At 37.4% G+C, this 17,399-nt stretch overlaps 1 protein-coding gene across 1 annotated transcript in view; it reads right to left on the reverse strand.

The window, feature by feature from the left end:
* Nucleotides 1-17,399, reverse strand: part of CHN1 (chimerin 1) — a 98,923-nt gene that overhangs the window by 63,344 nt on the left and 18,180 nt on the right. Inside the window, exons 2-5 of the mRNA XM_086751418.1 lie at nucleotides 13,638-13,676; nucleotides 10,311-10,366; nucleotides 5,852-5,883; nucleotides 4,878-4,991 (exon numbers count right to left, since the gene is read on the reverse strand). Coding sequence (XP_086607544.1) covers nucleotides 4,878-4,991; nucleotides 5,852-5,883; nucleotides 10,311-10,366; nucleotides 13,638-13,676 — 241 coding nt within the window. The remainder of the gene's footprint in view (nucleotides 1-4,877; nucleotides 4,992-5,851; nucleotides 5,884-10,310; nucleotides 10,367-13,637; nucleotides 13,677-17,399) is intronic.

Here is a 17,399-nt window from a genome sequence, read left to right on the forward strand (position 1 = left end):
ACCAAGAATACCTGACTGCCTTGGTTAAGCCTGCAAAAGCTATTATTTCTCCTGTCCTAGATTTAATCTGTGCTAGGCTATGCCTGTAGCTATTGCAGCTCAGGAACAAGATCTTTAGATTTACTAAAGCTAGTTCTGTAAAAGCATCAGAGCCTCATGCTCCACAGTGGTCAAAAATTCATTTAGAAACATCTAGAGAATAAAGAAAGAAAACTCCATGGCCCACGTCATCCTGAACAGGATGTGTAGTCCTGGTCCCCTCATCTCCAAAAGATCATCACAGAGTAAGAGAAAGGCAGAGAAAGATGACAAAGATGAGGGGAATGGAGCAGCTTCACTATAAAACCTGAATGATTTGGACTCATCAACCTGTAAAGAGAACAATAAGGGGGACATGAGTGGTATGGAAAAGGTAAATGGATATCAATTGTTCACTGTTTCTCATAATACAAAAACTAGGGAGCATCAAATAAAATTGTGAGATGGAATCTTCTAAAACGAGATTATGCTTCCTGTAAAACCTACTTAAGGCACAGAACTCATGCTACAGTTGCAGACAGCAAAGCCTATGAGGGTTTAAAAATGTGCTCAGAAAGCCACTAGAAAAAAAAAAAAAAAAAATCTCTCCATCAAACGCCTGAAAAAAAAGCAACAATAACAATTCTGCTCAGAAGTCTCTGAACAGCAAATTTTCAGAGGCTCAGAGAGCACACCAGAGAACTTCTACTACATGTTCATCTCATTCTTACACTTTTCTTTCAATGTCTATTATTAATAGCTATCAAAGAGTGGATACTGGACTATGAACTGGTCCTCTGATCTGACGCAGCATGTTCATAGTCAGAGAACTTGATAATACAGTAACAGAGATACATACTGGGGAGAAACTCTTTGCAAAAAATTACCCAGATCTGCTCATTTTATGATGACTTAAAGGCATCCCTTACAGTAACTTAAAATGAAGTGAGATGCAGAAGAGTTGTGTTAGGAGTAGAACGGTCCATAAAAGAACCTTCATGCACCAACTGCATTTGCATTCTGTGCATTTTCGATCCAGCTAAAGGCTGTAGCTTAGTATGATTGTCCAATCTGTTCCAGATTTCACAAAAATATGTTTTTATAATTGTGAATTCTGTCTGCCTACCCAGGATTTGTGTTGTTAACAGTTTATTCTTCTAGAAAATTAAGTTGTTTAATAAGTGGAAATCTTCAGTGCACAGCAAAGACAATCTGAGCATCTCTGGAAGATGCCCACTGTAAGTACAGTCTAGAAGGGAAAGAGCAACGAGGACACAGTCAGAACAAGAGACAATGTGATTGTTTTGTCCCTGTAATATAGCCCTCTGTGAGGAGATCATCTTTAAGAAATCCAGCAGAAGATAAATACTCACTTTACAAAGTTGAGCTAGGGTTCATTAATCTCTGTCAGATTCGGGGCACACAGGATGATGTACTGACAAACACAATGTTTGGGCAGTCATAGTAAGGATTCCAAGTTCTATCTTTATTTCTCACCTTGCTTGCTCTGTAGGCAAGGGGTTTTTTAGCATTTTTTCTAACTTCCAATTTAACTATGTTAGAAACTACCAACACAACAGATGCCTGATGTTGAAGTTGATTAAATAAATTGTAATATAAAATAAGCAAATCAAACAACAAACACTGGGTATCTTCCTTTTTGAATTCTGAGGACACAGAGGATGCAGTGCCTTCACTTAATTTTGTAACACCAAATCAAAATATTAAATAAAACAAAACCACAATTGGATCTAAATTCAAAACGACTTCACCAATGCCTGGTATGAAGATACCACTGAGATTTTAGGCATTAGCTACACTAACTGGTGGAATCAAATGTAGTACTCAGATTGTTCCATGACGATTTGAGGAGTTTGCTGGTTTGGGTCCTCAGAATAAAAAGCTTGTTTTCTCCACTGCAGCAATAAAGACTGGAAACATTTCATTACAGAGACATCATACCTTGCCACAGAAAGGGTGATGATCCTGTTTCACTACACTGCTCTTCACGACTGGATGCACTGGGTTTTTCAGGATTCCCAGGCACACTGACACAAACGCAGGAAGACATCATCTACCAGCGCTGGGTGTGCTGAGCTGTCTGTATTACTGCATTGCCTGCCCCCCAGCAGAAGAACCGGTAACTACAAGCCAGGAAACAACCCTGTCTCAGCCTCAACAGCAGCTGATCCTACCCAATGTCTCCACAAGACTGTGAGGTCTCAATGAATTGGGATTTCATGATGCAATTACATTTCATACGTAGTCCAATTTGTCCTAATCACAACTGACAGACTGTCAAAGACAGACAGCTCGGGCAACAAACACACACAGTGAGAGACAGATTGAGTAGATACACAGAAATACAGAGGGAATCAAACATTTATGTCAAGAGCTAAGGGGTACCCTCAAGCATCTAAATTTTACTCAAAAATTTCCATTCATTTTCCAAAGCATGCCTGAAAAACAATCAGAAAACATGGATATCCCGTTTTATGTTGTGTCATCATGTTATTTATTGCAGGATTAGAGCACCTCTTCAGTATTGCTGGGTTAACTTCGCAAAATGCTGTGAAACCTGTTCTGTGTCTGTTTCCTTGTACAAAGCTAACAGCTGAGCAAGTGTCCTTTCCTCCCACACCTTCTAACGGATAAACCAAAGGCAAAGACGGAAAAGCAAAAATCATACAGGAGTGATCTTAAAATTAACAAGACTGCTTGAATGACAGAGTGGCATTTAAGCCTTGTATGAAAAGATCAAATTAATTCACATAAGTAGAAAGAGTGAAATTGGAGACCCTGAAGCCAATCAGTCTTCCATCAAACTTGGAAAGGTTTTGCCCATACATACCACTCTACTGACAAGCTTTGTTTCTGGCCATGGAGATGGCATTCTGAAATTCCTACTGGGATTATCTAAGCTGCAGAGAGCGCTACCTTTGCCGTCTGGCAGTATAGTGACACAGACACAAATAATGGTCTCAAAAATAATATAAATTACAGGTAAAACTACATATAACTCATCACGGCAATCACAGCAAACTTCTCACAGTCAAGATGAACAGAGAGACCCCAGAAATTACCTAGTCTTTAAGAGATGCTACAATGTCTGTCACACTCAGTGGGAATATTGGCCATATATAATTCCAGGGAGAGGAAAAATGGTAACTGAGCAAAGCTCTGCCCACAGTCAGTAGAAACACAAACTCCTGCTACACTTCTAGTAGAAAGAAAAAGAAATCCAAGTAGTAACGTTCTCATGTTTGGAAGATGCAGTGCTGCAGTTCACACAGAACTTTCACGTAAGGTATGAGAGCAAAGACTCTCATTCGTATACTTTAAAGGCCAACAGCAAGACAACAGAGCATTACTTGCTGTGGGATGGCAAGCAGCCACCTAGACCACTGTACTTAATATGCAAGCCATCCAGCTAGTGCTTAAACATAATGAAATGGCTGCAACATGCTGCAGTTTCAGATTCTGAGGTGTTTTGCCAAATGCTGAATTTTCACAAAATAAATCAATGATACCAGCTTTGCTATCATTTGAAACTGTTTCCCAAATTGATCACCCGCAGGTATCCATTCTCATTTCTATTGGGTATAGAAATAGATTTCGTTGCTTTCAAATGAGGTTTTCCTATTTGAAAGGGATACCATCAAACCTAGAACAGACCCATCTTTTGACTTGCTGGACCGGAGGAGCATTTGTAAAACAAGCTATACCAATACATCCTGCAAGATGCTCAGCAGCTTTATTGTTCACATCCCATAGGCCCTGTGCCTCTGCACCATCAGAAGCAGTGGGCAGGAGTTCTTTGCCTTCAAGCTAGGTGTAAGACAGCTGTTTTCTTTTTAACTTTAAATTAATATTGCAATAGCAGAAGTAGATGAAATAGAGTATTAGACCCTAATAAGCAACACCAATTAATTTATACTGTTAATGCAAACCAGGGTAAATGTCAATAATGTTTCTGTTTGGAATCTTATTACTATAGAAACAAGTAAACAGTAAAACATACCTTTTTTTTTTTCCCTTGAGAAAGAAAATCAATTCCTCACAACCTATTATTTCTTGATATTCTTATTTTAATTGTAATCTTATTTTACCTGTGTATTTCAGTAACTGCATCTTCTCCTTCAATGTTTTTCTGTCCCACTTGGATTTAAAACATTGCTAATAATCACCATCTCCCATCTGAGTACTTAGATATACAGCCAGGTCAAAATAACCTCCATTGCCTTAAAAGTAATTAAATTATTTAAAACTTAGAACCATTTGTTATTTTTTTATTTCTGTTTTTATTTCAGTTTTTTATTTATATCTGATTCACTTGCCAGAATTTTGCAGAGTGAGGGGAGAGATCTGCAAACACTGTTAGCTAACAGGTGTTCAGACAAAAAACCCTCCTCATTTATTGCCCATCCCACAGAGGGACTAGAGAGAATTAATTGTTCTTCAGCAACAGCGAGCTAGCAAGTAGCCCACACAGTAGGCTAGTCACATGAACTCATAAGATGCCTTTTATTTCTTGACTGCTTGCTCTCCCAGTGTCTACATGGGGTCTACATCTGTAACATAGCAGGAGAAGAGCAAAATGAAGCGCCACCAGAAAAAACACAATTGCTATTATCTTGGTGATGCAAACAATAAGGAATGTTAGCACTTCAGAAAAGGTTAGGAAGGGTAAAGATACCAAATCTGTAACTAGGATAAAAAAGTACCAGTTCATTAAATGCTGACCATGATTCTTTAAAAAAATTAAAACAATCACATGGAAGTTTAAGTGCTAAGGTCAACAACGCAGTACTATCTTTTGAATATTTTATAAAGTTAAAAATGAAATATTAATTACCAACCTTAATGCCAAAGTGTAGGTTCCAGGTTGCCTTTGGCTTTCACGAATGAGATAGCTTCCCTCTGCAACACTTAATAATTGGTCAGCTTCCTCCCTTGAGATCATCCCATGGAACCTAAAGAACAAAGACTTCTTGAAACACATGCCTTTTCACTTTTACATCACCTCTTCCTCTTCTTTTAAAAACCACCAACCACGGTGGTAATTAAAAAAGGAACAAACATAAAAATGACTGATTTGCAGGAATCTACAGCTTAAATTAATCTCCCCTCCTGCCTGCATTTGAAGTCACTTTAAATGGTTTAGAAAGGCTACTATGAGACAATATCTATGAAACAACTATACTGCTTTTAAAATCTGCATCTATCAATTTAATATGTAGAAATAAATACATTTTCTCCTCCTGGCTTCACATGTTTTGTGCCAGCAGCATGCAATCCAACATTTTGCAGCATTTGAGGATATTATTACAATTTGCTAAAATCTTGAGGATTGCGCATAATCTCAGTAATTAGAGTTGTAATAACCCAGCAATACTACACATTTTTTACCAAAATAAACAGCTTTGTTTCCCTACACTAGATCTAACCATCTTGCATTAGCAGTCTGAAATAGAAGACACACTTATATTGCATTTGCGATCCAAATATTTTTTTTCCTGCACACAAACATCTTTTGCAGAAACCAACTGCAGGTGGGGGTAGAAAGGGACAGCCCTTTGAAAGTACAGGAACATATGTTTTTCTCACTTAACGTAGTACTCAACAGTATCCATGTCCATCAGAAAACGCAGCTGTAATTTTAGGCAGACAAAAGCGACAGCACTGCAATTATAATCTGATGGTGAGCAAGACACACTGCTGTAAAACACACAGAAGAAACAAAGAGCCCAGAGCAAATGCTTGCAACCTTTTCTGTAACTATTATCAAGCAACATGTCCGGATAAACCACTTTCAGAGATGTATGTTACTTACTCTCTTCCATAATATTTGGGTCTGTTCTCTACCTAGAAGAAGCAACAGAAATTGTAATGTTTCATAACAAGTAAATGAATCCAGTAAGCATACCGTCTGTAATACAGTATTGAAAACAGAAAGGCACATAACGTGAAAGTACAGACAAAAATCATCTGCTATCCCAGGATTTTCCTTGTGGGTGGAACACAGGGAAACCAAAGGTAGACCTTCAGGAAACATTGCACCTCTGAATGGCTTAAAATAGAGTGAGAAAGAATGAGCCACTTGGACCTCATCGTCCTTGGAGCTCTGCTAATAAAAACTGATGGCATTAAGTACTGCTTGTACAAACTATCAAAAAGGGGAAACTTGCACTTTTTGACTTCACTAAACTGTGTGATCCCTAGTGTCACCTAGAAGACCTCAACAACAGCTATGCACGTGTTATTCTGTGTAACACAAGCCCGACCGTGCTTTAGAGACCATACAGTGTAAATGCACACAACATGCAAAGGAGTCAGAACACCATTTTCCTGCGAAGTATTTCAGATGAAGTAACTCATCTGCAATTGTCCAGGTTTATAGACAAGTGAGGAACTGCAGACCTCACAGAAATCAGCTCAAGAATCTAAACCACCAGATTATGTCTCCTTGCTAAATTTAAAGGAGGAAACTCTTTGGAGAGTAAAATTCAATAATCATACAACCCAAACTACAAGAGTTTAAAACAATCCACCTATAATAAAACACAAAATACAGTAAACTGCCAGTTCAGTTTCTTTTTTCCATCTTTTCAGAAAAAAAAGTTTATTAAAATTAGCACTTCTTTCCAGTTATCTCAGTGGAGCATAAATAAGGATTTCAGATGTCCAAAACAACAAAAAAATGCATCCTGGTGTACGTCTAATAACAACTCTTCCACATTCCCAGCAAATAAAAAGGGATTGTGATGGTTCATCACTTTCGAAAAATCTTTCCATCACTGGAAAGATTTTTAATGTTCTAAAATATTTCATTTTCCTACATAACAGCAAACTGGTGTGATAACTGTTTTCAAAGGGCTTGGATACTTTAAAAAAAGAAAAAAAAAGCCTTACATATTTTTTGTTAAATGTAGGCTATTTCTTCAATAGGAAGATACCATGAATGGAGAAGAAGTGAAAACATTTTATTGTTGTCATTATAGAAACTTGCAACAATTCCTAGCTAAAACCCTCAAGGCAAGACAGTAGTCTCAGGCAGTTGTTAAAAAAAAAAAAAAAAAAAAAAAAAAAAAGAATCCTGTCATGAATAAGATTTTGTTGCCTGTCTATTAAGATTTGATATTTATCTCAGCGAATACAGTGGATTTACATCATAGAACTAGAAAATTTATATAGGCAAAAGAATACCATTTCAGAAATGGATTAGTAATGCGACAGAGCATCTTCAGAGTACTTGCAAATCCTAAGGCAAATTATAATATTATACTCTGTGTGCAAACATTTGAAAATGTGAACTGGTTGATGATGGAAGCAAAGCATCAGAGAAAAGCTCCGCTGGACTTTCAGGCAATTGTAGCTGGGTTTGCAGTTCCTCTTGATGGATGAAGAGCTAAAGAGGAAAATAACCACTTCTGTTAACATGGAGTCTCTACTGATCAGTTTTACCAAGTCACAAAAACTTCAGTATAATGCTGATATGTAATACTGTATGCTTGTATAAGACTCAGTGCAACTGGAACCCCAATTCAATGAGTTTTATTGGCTGAATATCATACAGATAAAGACATTTTTGAGAACACCTCTAACAGGGATGGGCATTATATATGTCCATCTATGCTATGTTTCTTGACTACTCAGAGAGGCCATTTTTACAAGACTACATGGAGATGCTGTTTAACAGGCTTGTTAACTACTAGCACTGAATTAGGATGAAACCTCGTAATAGGACAGAAAAGGCCAGTGATTTTAATTATCTCCATCATTTGTCAGTTTGATATTTTTTCCTACCTAGTTATTTAAAATTTATCATGGAGTGCCTTCATATATCAGGCAAACATGCCCTAAATATGCCTGCACGTGCACACATGTGTATATAAAAGATAATATACAAAGCAAATACAAATTCCATGGAGTTAATACAGTGTTAATTGGACAAACAACATTACAGTTTGGATGTAAGCCTCATGCAGAAGTCAAATATCCTTAGAATGTTATGGAATCACGAACTTTACAAATTAACCTAATGCAGTGTTAAAAGCCTTGGCTCTGCTGCACTTTCACAATAAAAAATCCCAAATGAATGCAATGTTCTTTTTACATCAGTGTAACTCCACTGATCTGTGTGTTGCTCTGATACAAAACTGGTGTAACAGAGCAGAAACTCAAATCCTCTGTATTTGAGAAGCATTTCATGTTAAGTAGGTCATTCTAATGAATACACTTCTCAGTATCAGCACTTGCACAACACGTGCCTTTGCACCTTAAATAAAAGGCTGGTTTTTTTACAGTGTGGTTTTCAATTATTTTTTAACAAGTGCTTTTTCCCCCTAATCATGACTCTTGCTTATGTCAACAAGTGGAATACAATAAGGCAAGAGGAGCAATTTACGTGCTAATACCTTACCAAATTACATGTTGTTCCCTCCCACTGACCTCTTTGATGTTCTCTGGACCAAAATTCTCTTCCTAATATTTATGAATTTGTTTATACAGCTGAATAATTCAACCACTTAGGAAAAGATTCTGCTCCCCACTGACTCACGCATGGCTGCTAATAGAAACCCAGCTGAGAAAGAGCAGATCACAAAGCTCAAGACTAGCAGGAGAGGCTGAGACCAGAGAAAAAGGTTAAACGTGTTACTGCTCACTGAATACATTTTCACTTCAAATCCAGCTCAGTTGCATAAATTGTTCAATACTTATAATGAAAAACAGTTATCTGCATTACAACAAATTAATGCAGAAGTAGGAAAATGGACACTGACAATACACTATTTCAATTTAACCTTTATTGGGTAAAAATAATCTTCAGAGTTTTTTAAATAAATGGATTATTTAATGAGAAAATGTGTATTTAGTATGCTCTGTTCTGCAGCTAAATACTTGCAACTGACTGATTCTTTTATAACTATTTAGTTCAATTCTCACTAGTTTCTAAAACCTGCAGCTTTCATTTCTCAGTTTCTGCAAGTGTTCATGGTGCAGACACAGGTTTACTCAGCAGAGTTCAATAAACTATTTTAAAACACAGAATGTCTCTCTTCTTTTTTTGTTCACTCTGGCACAGGGAAAGTTTTACACTTATTTAAAGTTTGTTAAATGTTGTAATCTCGTTTTGAAATAAATTCATAGGAATACGACATTATAGACACTAATGTGTTGCATTTCTTTCTTCACTGATGACAGAATTTAGCGGAGTGTTTTGATTGCTTGTGGTACTTTTGCCAGTCCCCCATTGACTCTAATAGACTGCCTGTTTACATAATTAGATGAGAAGGACCTCTCTATGTAGGGATGCAGTAAGCTCAGATACCCTCCAAAGAGCTTGGATGATTAGTTCATGCAGGACACCACTCATCCAGAGCAAATTTTCCTCCCTAAAACAGTCCAACCTTTTGATTTTCCACCTATATAATAGCTAATAAAATTTTATAATTCACAGTATTAAAATTCAGTGATAACGAGGATCAGAAAAATTATAGTGGTCAGTGTGATTCTTATTTGAAGAAGCTTTACACAGACAGTTTTCTATTTGGCTGGCAAGATTTGTTTGATTCCAAAAAGAAAGCAATCTGGATCTGATCAATAGCTGAAGAATTCCCATCACTCCAGAGGCAGAAGACATTTTCAGAGACTGTATACACATTTATATCTCTGCTTATCTGACTGGATAGGCTAGTAGTATTCTAAGAAATACCATGAAATACTTTGCTTGTGACTTCTTATCACCTAGGGCAAAAAGACCCAAAAGCACTTATCTACAGTCAAACTACCACAGGATATAAAGCCAACAGAACTTATTGAATATGCTGGACCCCTTTATCAGTTTACAGTTTCTCCCTGACTACAGGGTACGTATGCATTGTGCAGTCAACATAACATAACAATTGTAATTGTTTTGCATCTGCTGTAAGATTTTCTTAACTGTGCCAGTACTTTCGCGGTCCTGACATTTCTACTGGGGGGAGTGGGGAGGTATTAGAAAAGGTATCCAGAAAAATGAAAGTTCCAATTCTGCAAGAATTAAAACATTCACAACTGAAGCTCTCAAAGCATCTAACTGAAGAAACTGAGGAAACATCCACATATTACACTCAAAATGCTTCTCAATTCAATTTTTAGAGCAAATGGATTTCCAGGTACCAGTGCCCCCCAGGCTACTTACTCTAATCACAGCATCAGGTCTCTCAAGGAACCACTGTTTGGGTTGGACACCATTAAGTAGAGAGTTGCAATTACTGGACCTCATAAAATGGAATGTTTATAATACACACCTCACGAGTGCAGGTTATCCTTCTAGGATGAGGAGCTTCCTGTTGCAACTGATACACTGAGAGAAGGTAGAAAAATTCTGATTAATACAGAATCATTGTATAAATTAGGCATTTTAACATTAAATCTTGCTGTTAAAAAAAAAGAAGACTCTGCAAAATTTAATGCAAAGATATATATATATCAAGGTTTCAAAAATTACTTACAAATGGTCAGTAAAAGTATGTTGCTAGCTAACTTGGGGTTATTGATTATCTTTACAATTAATCAGTCAAGTACTAGGGAGTCATTGGGTAAGACCAGGTAAGTTTCCATCAAGCAGATCAGAAAAGGAATCATAATAAACACAAATTAAATTCCATTATATGTCAAATCAGCTGCTGCCAGACTTTCTTCAGTAAGCAGATGGAGCCCCATCCTACTATGTTGGGCACATATTCAGTCACCTGAAATATGCCAAGACTTTACAAGAATCATTCAGAACTTTGCAGAATCAAACCCACTGGTTTCGTCACTGCTCAGTGGTGACCTTTCTGAACAAAGGAAAAAATGGCATTTGCATTTGCAGATATAAAGACGTCAGGAGTTTAGTAGCAGGGCAAAACAGTTAAGGCCTGAATTATGACATACACTTACCAGTATCTTCCCTCCCAAAAAGTGTTTGGTTTGGCAAGTTACCCTCAAAATGAGGCTGGCAACACTAAGTTAGTATTTGAACAGTACTCTGGAACTGATAAAATTGACACTTGGAATTGTAATCTTTCTAAATTGTATTATTTTTCAACCATTAGTACTAACACCCAAGTCTAATAACATGTGCTGTCACCTTCTTCAGGTAATAAGACCACACATTGATTTACCCAATAAGATTTGACTTCATTACACTTCTCATTTGATCACGAGTCTTTTCCACTGACAAATGATGTATTTATGTGCTAAATTACATAAGAACGGGGAAAATGGCAAGATGCTTGATGATATGGCAATCACAAGATAAACTGGAAAAAAATCACTCCCTTTGTTGCAAACAAAAAACCTAATGTTTTTTTCCTAGCATTACTAAAAATCAATCCTTACCATTCTGTACTGGTATTACAAAAATAATTTTTGCAAGCGTTGAAAAACAGCACACTAGTATATAAACCAGCAATTTTCATTTCAGGCACAACATGACCATTTATTTGCCCAGCACACAGATTCCCTAGCTTCCATTGTCAAAGTTGTATTTGATGGCATGGGCCCTTGCCCATGTCTATTTCTGCTAACTGTAGAGTCAAGTTCAAAGACGAAAAAAAAAAAAAAAAAATCATAAAGTGAATATGGATTTCTCTGATTTTCACAGAAGAGGAGTGGAGACTTACAATCAGCATGCTCTGCAGGAATTGGGTAAAAACTGAGATTTGTTTCCCAACTTATTTCAAGCCAGGCTGAAAAGATTTCCTGGAAGGAAATTCCTCTTCTCCAAAGGCAGTGCATTTCTCCTTTCCCAGTCAGAAGTACAGGAGGTAGACTAGTTAAATTACAAAACAAGATGCCTATGCCTCCTCCTTTAACTAATGTATGCAATTCTAACTGTTGAACACCAGTTTCTTTGCTGTAATTATTGTCAGGGAAGTCAAACAAGACATTTCTCTTCATCCATCAGGAGACAGAAATATAATCAAACCCCATGACTCTGCATGTAATTCTGAGCCATGGTGAACCCTTCCCTATGTACCCCTCCTACGACCGTGTAGGAGAGTGGGTGCACAGAAGTTTGCATGCACCCAAGCCTTCAGCTCCTGGCAAGCTGCCAATGAAGCTTTGGTATTGCAGAGGCTGGACCCCCTTTACAGATCACAGGATGGAATAAACCAAAGAATGAGGCAGTGTTCACCGAGTTCACAGAAGGTACAGAGCTGTGATTCACTGTTAATGCTTATAACTGGGACCAAAATACACAGATCTTGGTAACAAGCATTGCAATCATGATTAATGATGTTCTATACCAAGGAGTGAAGTGTCTCAGGTTTTATCTTTTAGCCCTCCACTGCAAGAAAAAAAAAAGCTTGCCCAAATCATTCTGTGTGCAACTTCTTTAATGTTAAGTGGCAGACTGGCATAGTAAATGATGATTCAAAAGGTACAGACAGGCTTTGCCACAAGATTCACAGACCGTGGTCCCAGCCGTCTCAATTACCCAATAGCGACTGCATATATTGGCAATTATTAAAAACCATCCAAAGTCTTCCATCTAAATAAAACACTGAAGACTTGTAGACTTGTTGCCTTTCTATTTTCTTCAGTTAACATAACTGTATTTTAATAGACCTTGACATTCCTAGACTGTTAAGGCTTATGCAGTTTTGCCAACTCCTGTAATTTTTACTACAAATTTCACAATATCTGGCTATTTACTTACAGTCTAAGCTCTTTGAAATGTCTTACGAGACACATTCTCATTTACAGAAGTAATCTAATGCTCATATTGCATAGAAGATCTTGGCTATGTAACTCATGATAACTTTAACAACTCAAAAATTGGAAACCAAACCCAAACAAGTCTGATTTATGAATTTTAAGGCCTAACTCTGATTTTTGAATACGTCAGATTGGCAAATGCATGGACAGAACAGAAACAACTGACCTCTGTGAGCCATTAACAGAAGACTGGTCTAGGTGACAGAAAAGCTGTTTTTCTAATGCTCATTTAACGCCAATATATATATTTTAGCTGACCAAAAAAAAAAAAAAAAAATCTACTCTTTCTAATCACAGTTTTCACCAAGCCTTTAAGACCAACCCAAAATCTCTGACTGAAAAGAATCTCCCTCTTTTTGAACTAACTAGATTTTCTCAGGTGCTAAATCCTCACAGCTTTTAAAAAGCAACATTTTCATCATGTGAATTGTTGCTTGAGCAAATCCCTTTAGCCAGCCTGAAGACACCAAGCATTGGGAATATATACAAAAGAAAACGCAAATATAAGTCTGACATCCCTAAACTGTTAAATGTGTTAAACACACAAACATTCTGCTTCCAAAATCTGCTTTTAACAGAGTTTATGCAAGCCCCAGTCTAGGCAGCCAAACCAATATAAGCCAGAGCCACACAGGACTGCAACCACTTTTGTTAGTAAGGTGCAGAGAATCTACTCCTCTGAATAATCTCCATTCACTTGCCCCTGAAGATAAAAAACTGCATCTGTCTCTAAGTAGTCACGAACCTCTTGATGCTTCTTAAATTCACATTCTAATGAAAAGCAAAATGAGCCTTGTAAAACACCCAACTGAAACTTCTTCAGCTCTGACTCGGAAAAAAAAAGTTTAAAAATCTGTTGAGATACTTACAGTAAGATTTCCAAACAGGTGGTCTGTATTCATCAGTATCTGAAAGCAAAGCAACAAATCTTAATACTGTGTTGAGAACATTTTAACACAGAAATAACACTGCAGAAGCACTTGCAGATTTATTAAGATAAATATTGCACCCAGCTTCTGAAATTATTTCTTAATACCAGAGTATAGAACAACCTATTTAAAGTGCCCCCTCTTTACTTAAACTGAAAATATTAAAAGGTATTTTCTTTAGCCAGCTAGAATATAAACTGTAAAAGTACATTTGCAAAATGGCAAACATGCAGATCAGAAACCAAAATAGTAGGGGGGGAAGAGGAATGCATATTATTTTACTACATACGTAGTAAAATAAGTTTCCTTTTAAATTGCACCAGAAATATTTTTTTTAATCTTAATTTATGCTCTGATTAATCAGTTTTCATCCAACTTATTCCTGCCATTAGCTTTTTTCTCTTCTGGATAGCAATTAACAACTCCTAAAGTAAAATCAGAGTACTATAAAATACTTTGCAAAACAGAAGAGTTTTTTTTCATACTGCATACAAGATCTACTTGGAAGCAGTCAGTATGTATTGAAAACACTAGCATATTCCTAATCTCAGATTTTAATTCTCAAATAAAATTAAAAAATAATCCCAATGTATTCTGTCTTGCTTATGACTTGCTGACAACTGATCTGACATTTTGAGCTCAGGGCTCTGTTGCAAACTTCATCTCTGATCCACTGTTCTACCACGCTGACCAGCTTCAGTTCTGATGCTACAAGGTACCACAGCTTTCCGCAAGATGCTGTAATTATCTGCCTTGGAGCTGGTGGGAGCTGCTCAGTACTCATGACACCACAGGGTTGCAAGCTGAGACAACCATACAGGCGGGCAGGCAGCTTTGCTGTTTGAAGTCTCTTCCCTCTCTTCAGCACTCCTTTCTGAGCTCTGTTCGCAATTGTCTGCTCACTGGAACTACCTGCTGCTTCCAACAAAGCCCTAATTTCTAGTTTTTATTATGAGGTTATGTAAAGATCAAGAAATCTGGGAACCTGTTGCTTGAATTTTGGCCTGAGTAGCATCTCTGTTTGAGAGTCCTTAAGGCCTCCAAAACTGAGACTGAAGCTGGGAAAGGATTTTGTTTTGCTTCCCCTTAGGATAAGCAATCTGCATTCTTCAGATACTTGCTTTAGTCCATCTTTCCCACCTACAGTCATGTTAAATTATACCTAAATTAGAGCCTAGTAGAATGAGATATTTTCCAGTTTAATTGGCACAGAGTTGCCTAGATCCTACTCAGAGCTACCCAGCACACTCTCTGCCCTTTTGAGCCATCTTGCTCAATTTTTCACCCTGTATTTTAGTGCTACGTATGAAGAGGGTGCAGTCCTTACAGACTACCTCAGTGGTAGTGGGTTTTATAAATACAATTCATTATGACTTTATTATCAGGGCAGCACTTAGTCAAACTGCTGTCCCCCAGAATATGATGGCTTTTAATCTTCGGATGGCCCTGCAGATGTGCCACCGCGCCCCAGTGATGGGCCAGAGCACCTCACAACTGCTCGGAGACCTTCAGCAGCCCGCATGGTACTACGGCAGTAAAAGAAAATCAGCAGCAACAGATGCAGCCGTGGTTATTCATTCCTACTTTGATACCTTTAATTAAGGCAGTGGCAGTCGATTCATTCCAGAAGCATTGTAACGTGATCCCTTAGTGCTGCAATGTCACATGGAAAAAGGGCAAAACTTCTAAGTAAAAATAATGGGTTTAGTCCCAGAAGACACTTCTTACCCTACTAGCTGAATTTTCTTTTGCTGTAGTCTTTTTTTTTTTGGCAATATATGCACCAGTTGGATTTACAAATAAATAATCTAAGTAAAGGAAAACACACACTGTATTTGTAAAATATGAGCTGACTGTTATGAAAATACAAATATCTTGGCAGTCTAACCTATACTTGCTCGCACTCAAGCCGTACAATTGTTAAGACTAAGGGCAGCATGATTATAAAACTGAAAAGCAACAATATTTGTGCCAAACAAAAATCCCCAAACCTTGTTAAAGTCAGACAAGAACAGCAGTAACTTTCATACAACAAACATTTAACATTCAGAAATTGGAAGGAATGATTTATGTTACGCAGCTGTGCACAAGGATTTTGTTAGAAAAATCTGTTGGTGAGCTTTACTGCCTTTACAGTCTGAGAATACCCTCCGGTCACCCACATGAGGTAATGAAAAAACAAAAGGTCACTTCTATTGTGATTTAAAAAAAAAAAGTTATCTAATATAAAATACTGTAGCAGCAAGTACAGCACAGTAACAACGGTGAAGCAGAGGGTGTGTAGTTTCTGTGCAAGAATGTTGGTATTGCTAAAACCACTCCACTACACAAGGATAAAATAGAATGAGCATAAACATCAGCAGATGCAGATCAGTTTGTTAGTTATCTGTTTTTAAAGATCAATTGAGGTAGTCCCATTCAGCACATCATAAGTATTTTGAAATGCATTATTAGGAAAAATGCTTGATTTTCAGATAGCCCAGGCTTCCATATACAATTAGGCATCCAAAGTACCTGAAAAGCACTGTAAGGCATGATAAAAAACCCACAGAAAATGCTGAACTTAAAATATATTTTCTCACTAAGGCTGCACCACTTTCTAATTAACACAATAAACTCTATGCTGTCAATTCTCAGATTTTCTACAGCTCCCATCAGTACAGCATATCAACTCTGCTAAATGTTTCCATGATAAAATAAAATTGTTTTCTACAAGCTGTGCATCATGTTTTATCTTAACTGTATTTCCTGCCTTAAGAGAGATGCAATTCAGCTTAAAGCTGCTTTCCTCCAAAGGTCTGGAGCACGACAGAAAACATAAATGCATAAACTGGTCCTAGCAGTACTCGTGAGCCTTTTGCCATCATGTGGGCATTCTCACCACATACATAAATTGCAATTTCAAACTCAGTCCAGTTTCAAACTGATAGGTGCTGGTGCTGAATAGTCTTCCTAACCTTTAAAAGTGTAAGGTTGATAATTTCCTATTATTCCAAGCAATGACAGTTTTACAATTAATCAGAATTTTTCTCTGATTAGAATGGTATATGTATAAGATTTTATTTTTCCATAATATAAAGGGACTTATTCAAATTCTCTACCCTGAATCCATACTGGTATCTAATAATTTGCCAATCTGGAACAGATCAGAAAGGAAAATAGCTGTCTGCCCAAAATCTGTAGTTCCAAGCTCCTAAATTTAAGACCTTTCATAGAATAAATATGTATGTATGTGTAAAGAAAAAAGTAAGAACATCTCAAACTGATGCATCACTTCAAATCCCAGAGAGACCCAAAGCCATATGCAAGATAAAGGGGTGGGGGAAAACAATGCTGCAGGACACATGAAAATACATTTACAGTCCTTTACCCTGTAGAATCAGTTTTTGCTCCCGAACCCACAGCAAAACCAAATTCATCTTTGAAGCAGATGAAAGCATTTTATCACAGACTCGTAACAGATGACACCTCTAGTTCAGGCATGGACCTACATTTCTTACATACGCCACAGGAGAGGTTATATGTGTCTCTGCTGCTCCAAGGGCAAGAGTTTGCCAGCCCATCTCTCTCTCTCCCTCCCCCTCTCTCTCTCTTTCTCTCCCCCCCACCAGTGGACATGGGCAGGAGTGATCACTAACTGTTTCTTAAACAATTCTCAGCACTTTCGTGCCATCATCTTCTTTCCTCCCAAACACATTCTCC

This window comes from Chlamydotis macqueenii, chromosome 6, assembly GCF_036417535.1.
Source record: "Chlamydotis macqueenii isolate bChlMac1 chromosome 6, bChlMac1.mat, whole genome shotgun sequence".
NCBI lineage: Eukaryota > Metazoa > Chordata > Aves > Otidiformes > Otididae > Chlamydotis > Chlamydotis macqueenii.